Source organism: Tenrec ecaudatus, chromosome 5 (assembly GCF_050624435.1).
Source record: "Tenrec ecaudatus isolate mTenEca1 chromosome 5, mTenEca1.hap1, whole genome shotgun sequence".
Lineage (NCBI taxonomy): Eukaryota > Metazoa > Chordata > Mammalia > Afrosoricida > Tenrecidae > Tenrec > Tenrec ecaudatus.
The window spans coordinates 112282384-112296853 of NC_134534.1; the positions used below are offsets into that span (position 1 = coordinate 112282384).

At 44.3% G+C, this 14470-nt stretch overlaps 1 protein-coding gene across 1 annotated transcript in view; it reads right to left on the reverse strand.

The window, feature by feature from the left end:
* The window catches only part of FRMD3 (FERM domain containing 3), a 195916-nt gene that overhangs the window by 143750 nt on the left and 37696 nt on the right, over positions 1 to 14470 (reverse strand). The window contains exon 3 of the mRNA XM_075550869.1: positions 873 to 915. Coding sequence (XP_075406984.1) covers positions 873 to 915 — 43 coding nt within the window. The remainder of the gene's footprint in view (positions 1 to 872; positions 916 to 14470) is intronic.

Genomic DNA, 14470 nt, shown 5'->3' on the forward strand with positions numbered 1-14470 from the left:
CCTCTGCCTGAAACTTGAAACCAGAATGACTTCTTCAGAATTCCTTGAATGATGACAAGTGACATTAGATGTGCTAACCAGATCTGATGAGAAACTGATTTATCGCCTCCATGTTTGAGCCCTGGAAAAACTGACATGGATAAATGGGCTTCAGGGCAAGCTCTGAATTGCTGAGGGGCATTTTCGAAGCTCTCCTCCCAGTCATAACTAAAGAAGGGTGACTGCAGCCGGGCACAGGGAGCCAGCATGATGGCCATGCACCCCAGGACCACCTGGCACTGCCCTTCTCACAAGGCCCAGGTGGATGTCATCAGCCAAGACCAACCTTGCCAGAGCCCAGTAGAGGAAGAACAGATCAAAAGACCAGCGCTGGGAAACAATTGCCCAGAAAATGTATTTGTTCTTTATTTTCAGGAAACGCGAGGGGTGAGGAGAAATAACAATCTCCAGTAATGTTACCAGTTCCTAAACATGTCTCTGAACATGTCTGTTTCTCCCATCAACACTCAAGCCTCCACTCGCTCTACCCTGAGCCACATACTAATATCCGCACAACCAACAGGAACCAGGCACCTGATGATTGTATTTAATGGATATTTAACTGCAATTGTCTTTGTTTCAGTTGAAATATGAAGGTAAACTGGTAGGATGGGGACAGACAGGAGCAACTAGGACTAGTGACCACAGAGAGGGCAAAGGTCAGGGAATAAGAGGGGAGGGGATCTCAGTTCACATTAGGAGGGAGAAGTCCCTACCCATCCTCCCTCTTCAACGCCATCTATTCTTCCCCTTGGCAGAAGGCACATTGTCGAAAAACAGAATCCATCTTGGTACATTTCATAGCAAACAGGAAACCAGAGATTAAAACTTACATTTCATTTGCTTGAAGATGGACTTCTTAGGCTCAAGCCAGTGCTGAGGAGAGAAAGAGCAGAAAGTGTGGGTCAGATTGGTGTACAGTGAGTGCATCCTTCATAGCTAGGAGGTATTTGAGAGAGCAGCTCCCGTCCCACAGGGTGGCCTTGGTTCCGATAGACATCCCTGTGCTCCACCCTCAGAAAATCCATGTGAAAAAATCAGCAACAATAACCCCACTGCCAAGGCGGTGACTGGCAGAGGGTCAGCCCTTGGTGAGTAACACGCAGTCACTAGGGGAAGGGCAAGAGGACCCCCCCGCCCCCGCCCTAGGTTGATTCTCTGCATTTCATGGCTCTGGAGAAGCCAGGGAGGGAGAGGGACTTGGTGTATTTGGTCCATATGGCCTTCAAGAACCACAGTCTCAGACAAAGTGAGTGGCATGGGTGCCCATATCCCCTTCTGAATCAGTGTCCTGTAAGATGAATATTGATCCCAGCTCCATCACCTGCAGACAATTCTTCCTTCATAGCTGGTGTTGCTGGTGGATTCAGGACCCTGCTTGAGTCAGGGCCTCACTCGTGATGACCCCATGCTCAGCAGAATGAAACTCCTCCCACTCCTGCACCATCCCCAGGATCAATTGTGCATGAGACCGTTGTCATCCATACGGTTTTCACTGATTAATTTAGGGGAACAGGTCAACAGACTCCTTCTTCATCTATCGTAGTCTAGACACTCCACGGAAACCCACCCTGCATCTTAGCCACACACAAGCCACCACTGACAAGTGGCTGGTGGCAGCTCAAAATAGCTGGGATTCAAACCCCTGCCTCCTGTGTGGAAGGCAAGGATTCTACCACTGAAGGACCGAGGCCTCAACCTTGATAATAAGGAAGAATAGGTTATTTTATATTTTTTGTTTTCAGAGACTGAAGGTAATAAAAAAAGAAATCCATTTTCAGGATCACGACATGGGATGAGCCTCCAGTGAATGAGCATCGGATGAGCTGGAAACAACAATGACCCCAAATTCCAGGGGCGAGCACTCTGCAGGAGATGTTAGCAATCGCACTCCGGCTGGAATGTGACATCTGTAACATGATCTCCTTACAGGTGCGGTGTGAATTTACCCTGAACTTACAGTGTCCTCTGCTTTCTACCAGAGGGTGATCTTGACTGTTTTGAAGGGCCATTGTCGATGGAGCTTTGCTTGGGACCTGTATGGGGAGCCTGGGATTGCAAAAAGACTGATAATTCTCTGGGGACAAGGAGGAGGAAATGGGATCGACGTCACTGTGTAAAAGATGTGTGTGGTGGCGGTTTTCCAAAGTTGATCATAACAACGACTGCACAGCCCTTCTCGATTCAATGATTGAAACTGAACGATGTGTTCATTATAACTCAATTAAAAAATAAAGAAAAATCAGCTTCATAACTAAGCAAAGACGCCAAGAGACGTGGATGGCTGAGGCTCCTGTTACTGACAGGAACTGGACAAAGCTACTATGCTGTCCCAGGGGTTGGACCTCTCTGGCTACTTTCCAGAGCTTCCAGGCTGAAAAAAACTAGCAAGAAAGGCCTCATCATCTGCTTCTGGTAATGAGGCAATAAACTCACCCAAACTGCTAGATGGCTTGAAAAGTCATATTATCCTTACTGAACGCTCCCTGCTTCCCTTGAAATGGAAAAGCTTCAGCGGTCTATGTCAGCGGATTCCAGTCCGCAGGTACAAATGAGGGGATCCTTTAACTAGTTTCCACATTAAGAGAAACCTACTAAAAGCAAACCTTTACCCTTGACAATATTACATAAACTGAAACGGCAGGTTCCATTGCTTCTGGGTGAAAATTATATCAATTCATACTGAAAACCATGGCTATTCCCTTTGTGGGGCACAGGTGTGCAACTGTTAGAATCAGCAGAGTAAAAGTTAAAACAGGCTGTGTGAAAACCGGGGTTTGAGGTAGACCTCAGTTTCAGTTTCCTGTTCACTGATGCAACACATCACCTGATCCACCTGACCAATGGGACATCGCCTGACATCACCTGATCCACCTAACCAATAGAACATCGCCTGACATCGCCTGATCCGACCTAACCAATGGGACACATCGCCTGATGTCACCTTAGCCAATAGAGTTCAAGTGACAGCCCACCAGTGACCGACCAATCAGGAAAACACGTGCGAACCTACTCACCAGTCACTGCTGGACAATGCTGGCGCCAGAAGTTTTCTCCAATGAATTTAAAGAACGGCAACCCTGGACCCCCCCCCCTTTTGCCCCCTTGTCCCTGGCCCTATAAAAGCCCGGGGAACAAAGAGCTCGGGGCTGATTCCCTTTTGGACGCTGGGTCCCAGCTGCGTCGGGTGACAGAGGGAGGGGGCCCTCGCTCAAGCGAGCAAATAAACTCCTTTTGCTGCTTTTGCATCTCAACTGGTCGTATTCTTCTGTGCGCCCAAGGTAAGCTCGCCTTCCTTCTCTGAATCTAACACCTTCTAATCAGAAGTTATGGTTGGCCTTTACATAGTTATAATCAAACAGTGGAAAATTAATTGACACCAGGTAAGCAGATAGAAACCACCAAACACTTTGCAGAAGAAAGATGAGGTTCTCTACTTCTATAAAGAGTTAATCTTGGAAACCCACAGGGTCGCTATGAGTTAGAATCAACTTGATTGCTGTGAATTGTCATGTCGCCTCATCATGGATCAGCATTATTGCAAAGTTGTGCACATCAGAGTGTCTATCACTGTCACCTTTCACTCTTAATTCCTCCCAATGTCTTCTCCTGGCTCCATAATTTCCTGCTGACCTCCCTCTTATTCTATATTGCCTTCCCCTTAAGCGAAGTTAGCACATGTCTACCTTCTAGCCAATTATTTACCCTTCCTCCCCTCCCGCACCTAGTATATCTATCAAAGATTGTTTTAGTCCCACGCACCATTTGTCCTTTTTTGATTGACACCTTTATTTTATATTATTTTTAAAATCATTTTATTGGGGGCTCATACAACTCTTATCACAATCCATACTTACATACATTGTGTAAAGCACATTTGTACATTTATTGCCATCATAATTCTCAAAACATTTGCTCTCCATTTAAGCCCCTGGCATCAGCTCCTCATTTTCACCCTCCCTCCCCCCATCCCCTCCCTCATGAACCCTTGATAATTTATAAATTATCATTTTGTCATATCTTGCCCTGTTCGACGTCTCCCTTCCCCTACTTATCTGTTGTCCATCCCCCAGGGAGGAAGTTATATGTTGATCCCTGTAATTGGTTCCCCCTTTCCACCTCACCCTCCTTCCACCCACCTGGTATCACCACTCTCAGCACTGGTCCTGAAGGGATCATTCTCCCTGGATTCCCTGTGTTTCCAGTCCTATCTGTACCAGTGTACATCCTCTGGTCTAGCCAGATTTGTAAGGAAGAATTGGGATCATGATAGTGGGGTGGGGGGAAAGCATTTAGGAACTAAAGGAAAGTTGTGTGTTTCATTGTTATTACACTGCACCCTGACTGGCTCGTCAACTCTCCACAACCCTTCTATCAGGGGATGTCCAGCTGCCTACAATTGGGCTTTGGGTCCCCACTCCGCACTCCCCCTCATTCACAATGATATGATTTTTTGTTCGTTGATGCCTGAAAACTGATCCCTTCGACACCTCGTGATCACACAGGCTGGTGTACTTCTTCCATGTGGACTTTGTGGCTTCTGAACTAGATGGCTGCTTGTTTATCTTCAAGTCTTTAAGAACCCAGACACTATGTCTTTTGATAGCCAAGCTCCATCAGCTTTCTTTACCGCATTTGCTTATGCACCCACTTTGTCTTCAGTGATTGTATCAGGAATGTGAGCATCATAGAATGCCAGTTTAATAGAACAAAGTATTCTTGTATTGAGGGAGTACTTGAATGGAGGCCCAATGTCCTTCTGCTGCCTTAATACTAAACCTACAAATATATGCACCTAGATCTATTTCCCCATCCTCATATATAAATAAATTTACATATGTACAAGCTTTTATTTAGACCTTTATAAATGCCCTTTGTCTCCTAGTTCTTTCCTCTATTTTCTTTTACTTTCCTCTTGTCCCACTATTATGCTCAGACTTCATTTGGATTTCAGTAATTCCTCTCAGTTAAATTACCCTTGGTCATGCCCTTCCAGGCCTCCCACACCCTCCTCACCACCAATTTGGATGACTTGTTGTTCCCTTGTCCCTGGGCTTGTTAACACCACTTTCCTTTCCCCCCACCTCCCCCTCTCCCCTGTCCCCCTGGAACCATAGGTCTGATTGTTTTCTCCTCCAGATTATTCAACCAGTCTATCTTATTTAGACAGACCTGTGGAGGTAATAGTATGCACAAAACCAAAACAGAGCAAAACAAAGCAACAAAAGAAAACAAAACAACAACAACACCCAAAAGCTCATGACAAAACAACAACAAAAGAAAAGCCTGTAGTTAGTTCAAGGACTGTTTGTTGCCCATTAGGAGTGTTTTTCAGTGGAGTCTGATGGGGTGCCAAATGCTGGCCCCAAAGTCTATTTTTGGTATTCCCTGGGGACGTCATTGCTCTGTTCCCCTTGCCGTTCTGTTGGACACCCTTAGTGTTTTGCCTCGGTGTGGTGGGATCAGATTGGGTGCAATTCCTACACTGTGTCTTCAGTGTTGTCCCCTGTAGGGCCATGGGTCAGTGAGGGAGTGTCTCAAAGTGGGCGGGCTATATGGTCTTCTCTGAGTATTGGCTGCTCTTAGTGGGAATATCATCCTCAAGGCTTGGTGGGCCAGGATGTGCTCCACTCTCTCTTCCTCCCGCTTCATTTGCTCCTGTGTGCTCTGATCAGACATGTCCCTCTCCCTGAGCTGCAGATTCCTGCTGTCCTTTGAAATAAATTCTTCTGGGGGGAGGGGCAGGTGTCCACATAGTTGGGATTGGGGCCAGCCCCTCAGACCTCTCCACTGGTTCCCTGCTCCATGCCGGTATGTTGCATTCACATCTTGGAGCACTGGGTTGAAATCTGGTCCCTCTTTCCCTGTCGAGATATAAACAATACCCTCCCCTTGGGTGGGTTAGTGCCCTGTTCCCCCACTACCCATTTTGTTTTCCCCCCTCCCTTTTAGTTGGCTACACACCTTTCATCAAGCACAGTGTCCCCTGATTTATCCAAGTTATGAGATGTTTGGAAAATTCATCTTTATCCTTTAAAGTTGCATGATATTCCATTATGTGTTTGGAACAGCTTGCTTATTCATCGTGCCATTGGTGGGCATTGAGGTTACTCCACCTTTGTGTTGCTCACAGCCTTTAAAACCCCTGCTATTACTCACCAAAGAAGGATGGAGAACATTGTTTCATAGGCTGTTATGCCAAGTAAACCATGGTTTCCACCCAATTTATGGTCCTGAGCCTCTAGATCCAGAGACTCAGTCACTTAAGATATGTGGTTATGGCTAAGACATTTTCATAACTTTGTCCTTTATATACTCTATTACATAGTTTATGGAAATATTTGGAGCATAGGTAAATGCTTGTGTTGAAATGTGCTCTTTAAAACCAATGAGAATAGTTGGATTTCTCCTTCCCATATCTGTTCAGCTTGTTTGTCTACCAGTGCATCTACTCATAGATTATTGTTATTGCAGAATTGTGTATATAAGAGTAAAACACATATTTTTCATTACATTTTGTGTATGTTATTTTTTTAAATGACTATATACAACCTTTCAGCTACGTGTACTAATTGCATCACCCAGAGATTCCACTGAGGAGGGCATAAATGCTTACAAATTTGTTTGGACAGAACTACTATAGTAGATAATTATTAGGTATTTCTTCTGCATAGATTCACCATGGAAAAAAAAAAACACTAAGATACTATAGGATCCTTAAACCAAGAAGGATTGGGAACCTCAGAAGTGTAGAATGACAAATTAGTGTGTTCTGTTTTTAAAACATCACAAACACTCCCATGTATTTTCAAAGATTCTCTTTATATGAGGGAGCTTCTAAAAGTTCACTTTAACTTTAATCTTCTTATATCTACCAGTGCATTCCATGAGTATTAAAGAAAAAGTCAAGTTCTGCTCAGAGGATAAAGGTAGACTCCATGCACCTTAGACTCCAGAGGAATAATGGTGCAGATTCCAAACAAGTTGCCATGGCATTGATTCCCACTTGGGGAAACTCCATGTGGATCAGAGGAAAACTCCACAGGGTTTTCAAGGTTTGAGTTTTTGGTAACAGTAAATTCAGCCAAGCACCCTGTTGAACCTAGGAGCCAGCAGCCTAGGTCTGAATCTTGCTCTGACACTGACTAGCTGTGTGATCGCGAGGCATTGCCTCAGTTTCCCCACTTGCCACATTGTCACGAGGTTTAAATGAGTTAATCAATTAAGAAGTTTCTAAAACAGGGTTTGGGATAAAATGAAGGCTGAATGAAAATCAACGGTTACCACCATCATTATGCTTGCTGAGATCAACATCAAACCCACTGCCTTCAAGACAGACAACTTTCTCTTGCTTCCAAAGAGGGATTGGTGGGTCTGAACAGCTGATCCTGCATTGAGCAGCCCAAAGCCTCCCCACAGGGCTGAGATGCTGAGCGAGACCCATAACTTGGTGAGATGGCAGCGCTCAGTGAGACCATCTTCGCCAATATCCATGTCCCTCATTCCCCAGCTGACTTTTTCTTAGTGTCTCACGAAGTATGTAATTATTTGTATGGTTGCAATAGAAGCAATTAGCTCTCTGCCTTGTGTGTTCCATCCTTTTTTTAAATCTCCTCTCCTATTTCCTTTCAGAATAATGGTGGCTAATGAAATGAACTGGCCAGTGAAGGTGAGTCTAGGCTGTGCCACCAACACCTACTATTAATGCACCTACAAATAGATTAACTTGGGTAAAAGTAAAATAAAATGACCATGATATAGTGTGCTAGGTAAATAGCTATAAAGTTTAGAACATTGACTTTTACTACTAGTTTCCTTTCACTTGCTATTTCAAATACTATTTGGGTTTAATTTTCTTTGTTTGCTTTTTGTTTTGTTTTGTTTAGCAAATCATCAGTTCTCTTCCTGGAAACTGATATTCCCAAAGAATGATAAAAATGTAAGCCTTCCCTTGAAGGTAAACAAGCGACGACCTAGCTCAGAAGCAACAAAGCCCACATGAAAGAAGCACACCAGCCTGTGATCACGAGGTGACGAAAGGATCGGTTATCAGAGATCAAAGAACAAAAAATCATAACATTGTGTGCTCACCTCCATGACACGATTGCTGAAAACAAATGGGTGCATAAGCAAATGTGGCGAAGAAAGCTGATGCTGCCCGGATATCAAAAGATATAGCATCTGGGGTCTTAAAGGCTTGAAGGTAAACAAGTGGCCATCTAGCTCAGAAGCACACCAGCCTGTGATCACGGGGTGACGAAGGGATCAGTTATCAGGCATCGTCAGAACAAAAAATCTTACCATAGTGAATGAGTGGGTGAGTGCGGAGTGGAGACCCAGAGCCCATTTGTAGGCCACTGGAGATCCCCTTGCAGAGGGGTCTTGGGGAGGAATCAAGCCAGACAGGGTGCAATGAAACAACGATGAAAAATACAACTTTCCTCACCCAGCACTATCATGATCCCAATTCTACCTCGAAAGTCTGGCTGGACTAGAGGATGTACACTGGTACAGATAGGAACCAGAAACACAGGGAATCCAGGACAGATGATTCCTTCAGGACCAGTGGTATGAGTGGCCACAATGGGAAGGTAGAGGGAGGGTGGTTTAAAAAGGGGGAACCGATTACAAAGATCTACATGTGACCTCCTCCCTGGGGAATGGACAACAGAAAAGTGAATGAAGGGAGTCGTCAGATAGGGCCAGATATGACCAAATAATAATTTATAAATTATCAAGGGTTTATGAGGGAGTGGCGAGCGGGGAGGGAGGGGAAAAATGAGGACCGGATGCCAGGGGCTTAAGTGGAGAGCAAATGTTTTGAGAATGATGAGGGCAATGAATGTACAAAAGTGCTTTACACAATTGATGTATGTGATAAGAGTTGTGATAAGAGTTGTATGAACCCCTAATAAAATGATTTTTAAAAAAAGAAATGAAAGAAATGTAAGCCTGCCAACAAAATATCTGAATTTATGGCTGGTTGACTACTGCATAAATTTTGGTTTCATCAACTCTTATATAGAATAAAAATCCAATGCTATGGAAGCTACAAGTTCACAAACACTTCTTTTACTCGGATCTACCATCAACATTCATGGAAGCAGCAGTAAATCAAACAAACAAACAAAACGCCAATTCCCAACTCCATGGACAACTCCCCCTCCCCCACCTCCCAGAAGAATTCACTTTAATAGGACAGCACTGAAGCTACAGCTCAGGGAGAGGGCTGCTACTGATCAGAGCACACAGGAGCAAATGAAGAGGGTAGGAGAGAGAGTGGAGCACATCATGGCCCACCAAGCCCCAAGGATGATATTTCTGTTCAGAGCAGCCAATGCACAAAGAGAAACATAGGGCCAGCCCCATCATGAGACCAGACATCCCTCACTGACCCATAGCACTAAGGGACAACACTGGAGGCATTTGTGGGAATTGTGCCCGACCCAACCCCACCACTCTGGGGTGAAATGCTAAGGGTGTGCAACAGAGCAGCAAGGGGAGCAAAGCAATGAAAACCCCAGGGAATACAAGAAAAAGACTTTGAGGTCAATGGCACCCCATCAGACTCAACCAGAAAACACACCTACAGGTCAACAAACAGACCTGGAACTATTATAAGCTTTTCGTTTGTTGTTGTTGTTTTTTTGGTTTTCTTTTGTTGTTTTGTTTTGCTCTGTTTTGTTTGTGTGCTTATTATTGTCTCTGCATGTCAATCTAGATAAGATAAGTGGGATAAACAAGCCAGAGGAGAAAACAACGGGAGTGAGGGTTCCAGGGGAACATGGAGAGGGAAGGTAGGGGACACAAAGCGGGAATTGGAGGCTTGGTACGGCTTGACCAAGGGCAATGTAACCAGAGGAATAACTGAAACCTGAGTGAAAGCCAAACATGATAATTGGACAAAAGGAAAGTAAAAGGAAATAGAGGAAATAACAGGAGGCAAAGGGCATGTATAGAGGTATAAATACAGGCATGTACATATGTAAATATATTTATATACAACGACAGGGAAATAGATCTACGTATATATATTTACTCCCTCAACACAAGAATACTTTGTTCTAATAACCTGGCATTCTGTGATGCTCACCTTTCTGACACGATCATTGAAGACAAAATGGGTGCATAAGCAAATGTGGTGAAGAAAGCTGTTGGTGCCTGGCTATCAAAAGATACAGCATCTGCAGTCTTAAAGGCTTGAAGACAAACAAGCAGCCATCTAGCTGAGAAACAACAAAGTCTACACGGATGAAGCACACCAGCCTGTGTGATCATGAGGTATCAATTGGATCAGGTATCAGGCATCAAAGACCCAGAAAAAAAATCGTATCAGTGTGAAAGAGGGGGAGTGCAGAGTGGAGACCCAAAGCCCATCTATAGACAATTGGACATCCCTTTACAGAAGGGTCACAAGGAAGAGACAAGCCAGTCAGGGTGCAGTACTGTACTGATGAAACATACAACTTTCCTCTAGTTCTTTAATGCTTCCCCCATACCCCCACCCTGGACTATCATGATCCCAATTCTACCTTGCAAATCCTGCTAGACCAGAGCATGTACACTGGTACAAATAAGAGCTGGAAACACAGGAAATCCAGGATAGATAAACCCACCAAGACCAGTAATGAGAGTAGCAAAGGGAAAGGTGCGGGGAGAAAGGGGAAACTGATCATAATGATCTACCTATCACCCCCTCCCTGGGGGACAGACAACAGAAAAGTGGGTGAAGGGAGATACTGATCAGTGTAAGACATGAAATAATAATAGTAATTTGTAAATTATCCAGGGTTTTTGAGAGAGGGAGGGTAGGGGGAAATGAGCAGATATCAAGGGCTCAAGTCGAAAGAAAATGTTTTGAAAATGATGGTGGCAACAAATATACAAATATGCTGGGCACGATGGATGTACATATGGTTTGCAATAGAGCTGTAAATGCCCCAAGAAAATGGCTTTTTAAAAAGTGTTCAAGATGTCACTTTGCGTACTAAGATGCACCTGGCTCAAACCATAGTATTTTCAATTGCTTCATGTGCATGTAAGTGTTGTACCATAAATAAGGAAGAGTGATGAAGAAATGATGCTTCCAGACTGTGGTGTTGGCAAATAATAATAATGAAAGTACCATGGACTGCCAGAAGAACAAACAAATCTGTCTTGGAAGTAGTATAGCCAGAAAGGTCCTTGGAAGTGAGGATGGTGAGACTTCATCTCATGTATTTTGGACAGGTTATAAGGAGAGACCACCGTCTGGAAAGGCACGTCATGCTCAGTAAAGCAGAGGGGCAGCGAAAAAGAGAAGGACCCCAAGGAGATGGAATGACACAGGGCTACAACAATGGGCTTAAGCAGCGCTTGTGAGGGCGGCACAGGCCTGAGTAATGTCTCATTCTGTTGCACATCGGGTAACTGTAAGTCATAAGTGGATCCATGGCACCCAACAAACTACTAGAAGAACAAATCTGTCCTGGAAGAAGTTCAGCCAGAATGTCCCATGGGGGTGAAGGTAGCAAGACTTCAGCTCATGTACTTTGACTATGCCACCAGGAAGAACTAGTCCCAAGGAAAAAAGACATCACGCTTGGTAAAGTAAAGGGTCATTGAAAATGAGGAAGACCCTCAATGAGATGAACTCATACAGTGGCTGCAACCAATGGGTTCAAACATACATTTAACTGTGAGGATGTCACAAGATCTGCAGCATCTTGTTCTTCTGTCCATGGGGTTGCTCTAAGCCAGAACAGACTCAGTGCATAAAAACAACACAAGGAAACTAAACCCAGTTTGCAGAAAACTATGGATGACAGTGAAAACCCAAATGACATGTACAGAGCCCTCTGCCCTGCCCCAGCTCCCATAGATTAAGCCTTCCTTGAATTTCCTCAGTCCACTGACCAAAGATGTGAATGGAACAGCAAAGTGGACTACTGCAGATATAGTTAGGCTAAACTTTAACATCTTATTATTTGTTTCTCCTTTTGACCCATTTTTAACTTGTTCTACTTTTTTTATTACTTTCTACTTTCTTTCAGATTAAGGTTTTTTGAATTTGATTTTGTCATTGTTTGGGAGGGGGTCTTTTTCACATTAATACACTTGTAGAAGAGGTTGGGAAAGTGGGAGCTAATAATAATGGACACAAGAATGAAAAAACATTTTAAGCTGTGGTGATGAATGCACAACTCTTTCTAATCTATTGAAGCCATTGAATGGTGTGGTGCATAAATCCTACATCAATAAAACCTTTCAAAACAGAAGCTAAATCCTAATCATTCCTTCCACAAGATGCACCTAGGAAGCAGCATGAGCCTGAATATGCATCTTTCAGTATGATTTTCAGATATCCGGGAGACCTCTATAACAGATATTGTGGGAGCTCTGCCCACATCCCCTTGGCCCCCTTTTCCTTTCAGTATCTAACAAGCAGCCCAACTCTTCTCAAGAGGGCTGCCCTGGAGTTACTGGAACCCACTGTGGGGTGGAGAACCGAACCTTCTTGATCCCATTTTCTGTAACAGGGAAACTCTAACTAATGCCTGGTAGCTGTGGGAAGACCTCTGCTCCCTCATCAGGACAACTCTGAGGCAATACCTACAGCTCCCCTCTGACTGAGTCCATGGAGAGTGTGCCCATATCACACCATGGCTGGTCTCCTTTCTTTCCTTGTCCCAACCCACCACCCCCACATAAGTCTTCTCCTGGGAATACTTGCTAGTAAATCACTTACCACTGACTTTTTAAATTATAGGATCAGATTCTGAAAACCAGACCTAAGATGTTATGGTTGTTTTTATGAAGCATAAAGCCAGTTCTGCCGCATAGTGGCCCTGTGTGATGGAGCAGAACTGCCCCAGGGTTTCCCAGGCTGTGATATTACCAGAGCAGATCCCCAGGCCTTTCTCCTGCGGAGCCACTTAACCATTGCCTCACTATGGCTCGGTGGACCTAAGATAAGATACCCGCCTTTAACCAGTTGCCACTCAGTTGGTTCTGTGCAGTGGCCCCAGTTGTGTCCGAGTAGCAGGGTGCTCCATAGGATTTTCAACGGCTGGTTTTTCAGAAGCAAATGGGCAGGCTTTTTTTCTGAGCACATCATGATGGACTCCAACAGTCAACGCTTCGATTAGCAGCGCTCAGTGGCTTCATTATATGCACCGCCCCAGCTCATCTCTAAAAACTGCTCTCCGTGGTACTAAAATTCTTCCCTCGGGAGTTTTTCATCCATCTATCTATCTATCTACCTATGTCCTTAAGTTTGGACCCTGGTAATGAACCCTTGTGAGATGTTCCAATTTAAGAGGGTTTTCAGGATTGACAATTGAGCCTGATTATCATTCAAGGTATTCCTTAAAATACATTTACTTAGATTAAGGGCAGTTTGCGGGGCGTGGGGTGAGGGGGGCTGGAGGAGTGGGGATGAATATGAATCAGGAGGAAGTTTACAAAGGGTGTGAAAACCAAAGAAGTCCCTAAGCTTTCAACCTTGGTTTCCTTGTCCACAAACCTGGGGTTGCAGGGAGCAAATCCGAGGGCTTTGTCCATTCCTTCCACTCTAACATTCCACACTCGCCCCTGAGAAAGGAAGGGAGCTCCAACAAATGTGCCTTTCTTCTTATTTTGCTACCCAACTATGCTGAGCACAGAGAGATCATTTTTCTCTCCCCCATCACATAAAAGGTGCACGCGTGTCTTTCCGACACTCTAATTCTGATATGATTGGGGAAAATGAAGGTGGGTGTGAGGTGGTGATTTGTGACTAAGTAGATTGGTTTTTAATTTGGTAGCTGCCGAGACAAGAAAAAAAATTGCTTCCCAAAGTAAACAATTTGATATTTAGTTATCTTTGGCTTCTGTTAAAATTGATTCAGTGCCTTATTACAGAATAAATCACACACCTCTCTGTTTTCTCTCTCAAAACCCTGAGTGTCCTAGCTGGAGAAATGTGTTCAAGAACTAATGGGGCTTTAAAAAAGAAAAAATGCACCTCCCCAGATAAGAGATTATTTTTCTCCTCAATAGTAACCAAATCCAAAATCTGACCAATTCCCATCACAGCGCTGAAAAGATGGCCTGATTCTCACACTCCTACTGGACAAAGCCCCAGCATGACTGCAGCCCTGCATTACACACGTAAACCTTGGGGTTTCTGCTAGGGCTGCGCTGGACTGTGATCTGCACGGTCAGCAGTTTCAAACCACCAGCAGTTCCTCAGGAGAAAGACTGGGCTTTCAACTCCTATAAACAATTAGTATAGAAAAACCATGGAGGTCGCTATGAGTCAGCATTGACTCAATGGCAGTGAGAGGGGCAAGAATGCCATTCGAAAGAAGGCAATGTAACCATGTTCTGGATCACCAAGTTATAGGCTGTTGTTAGTTGCCATGTTGCTGATGGGTCATCTTCAACTCATGGAAACTCCATGCACCATGAA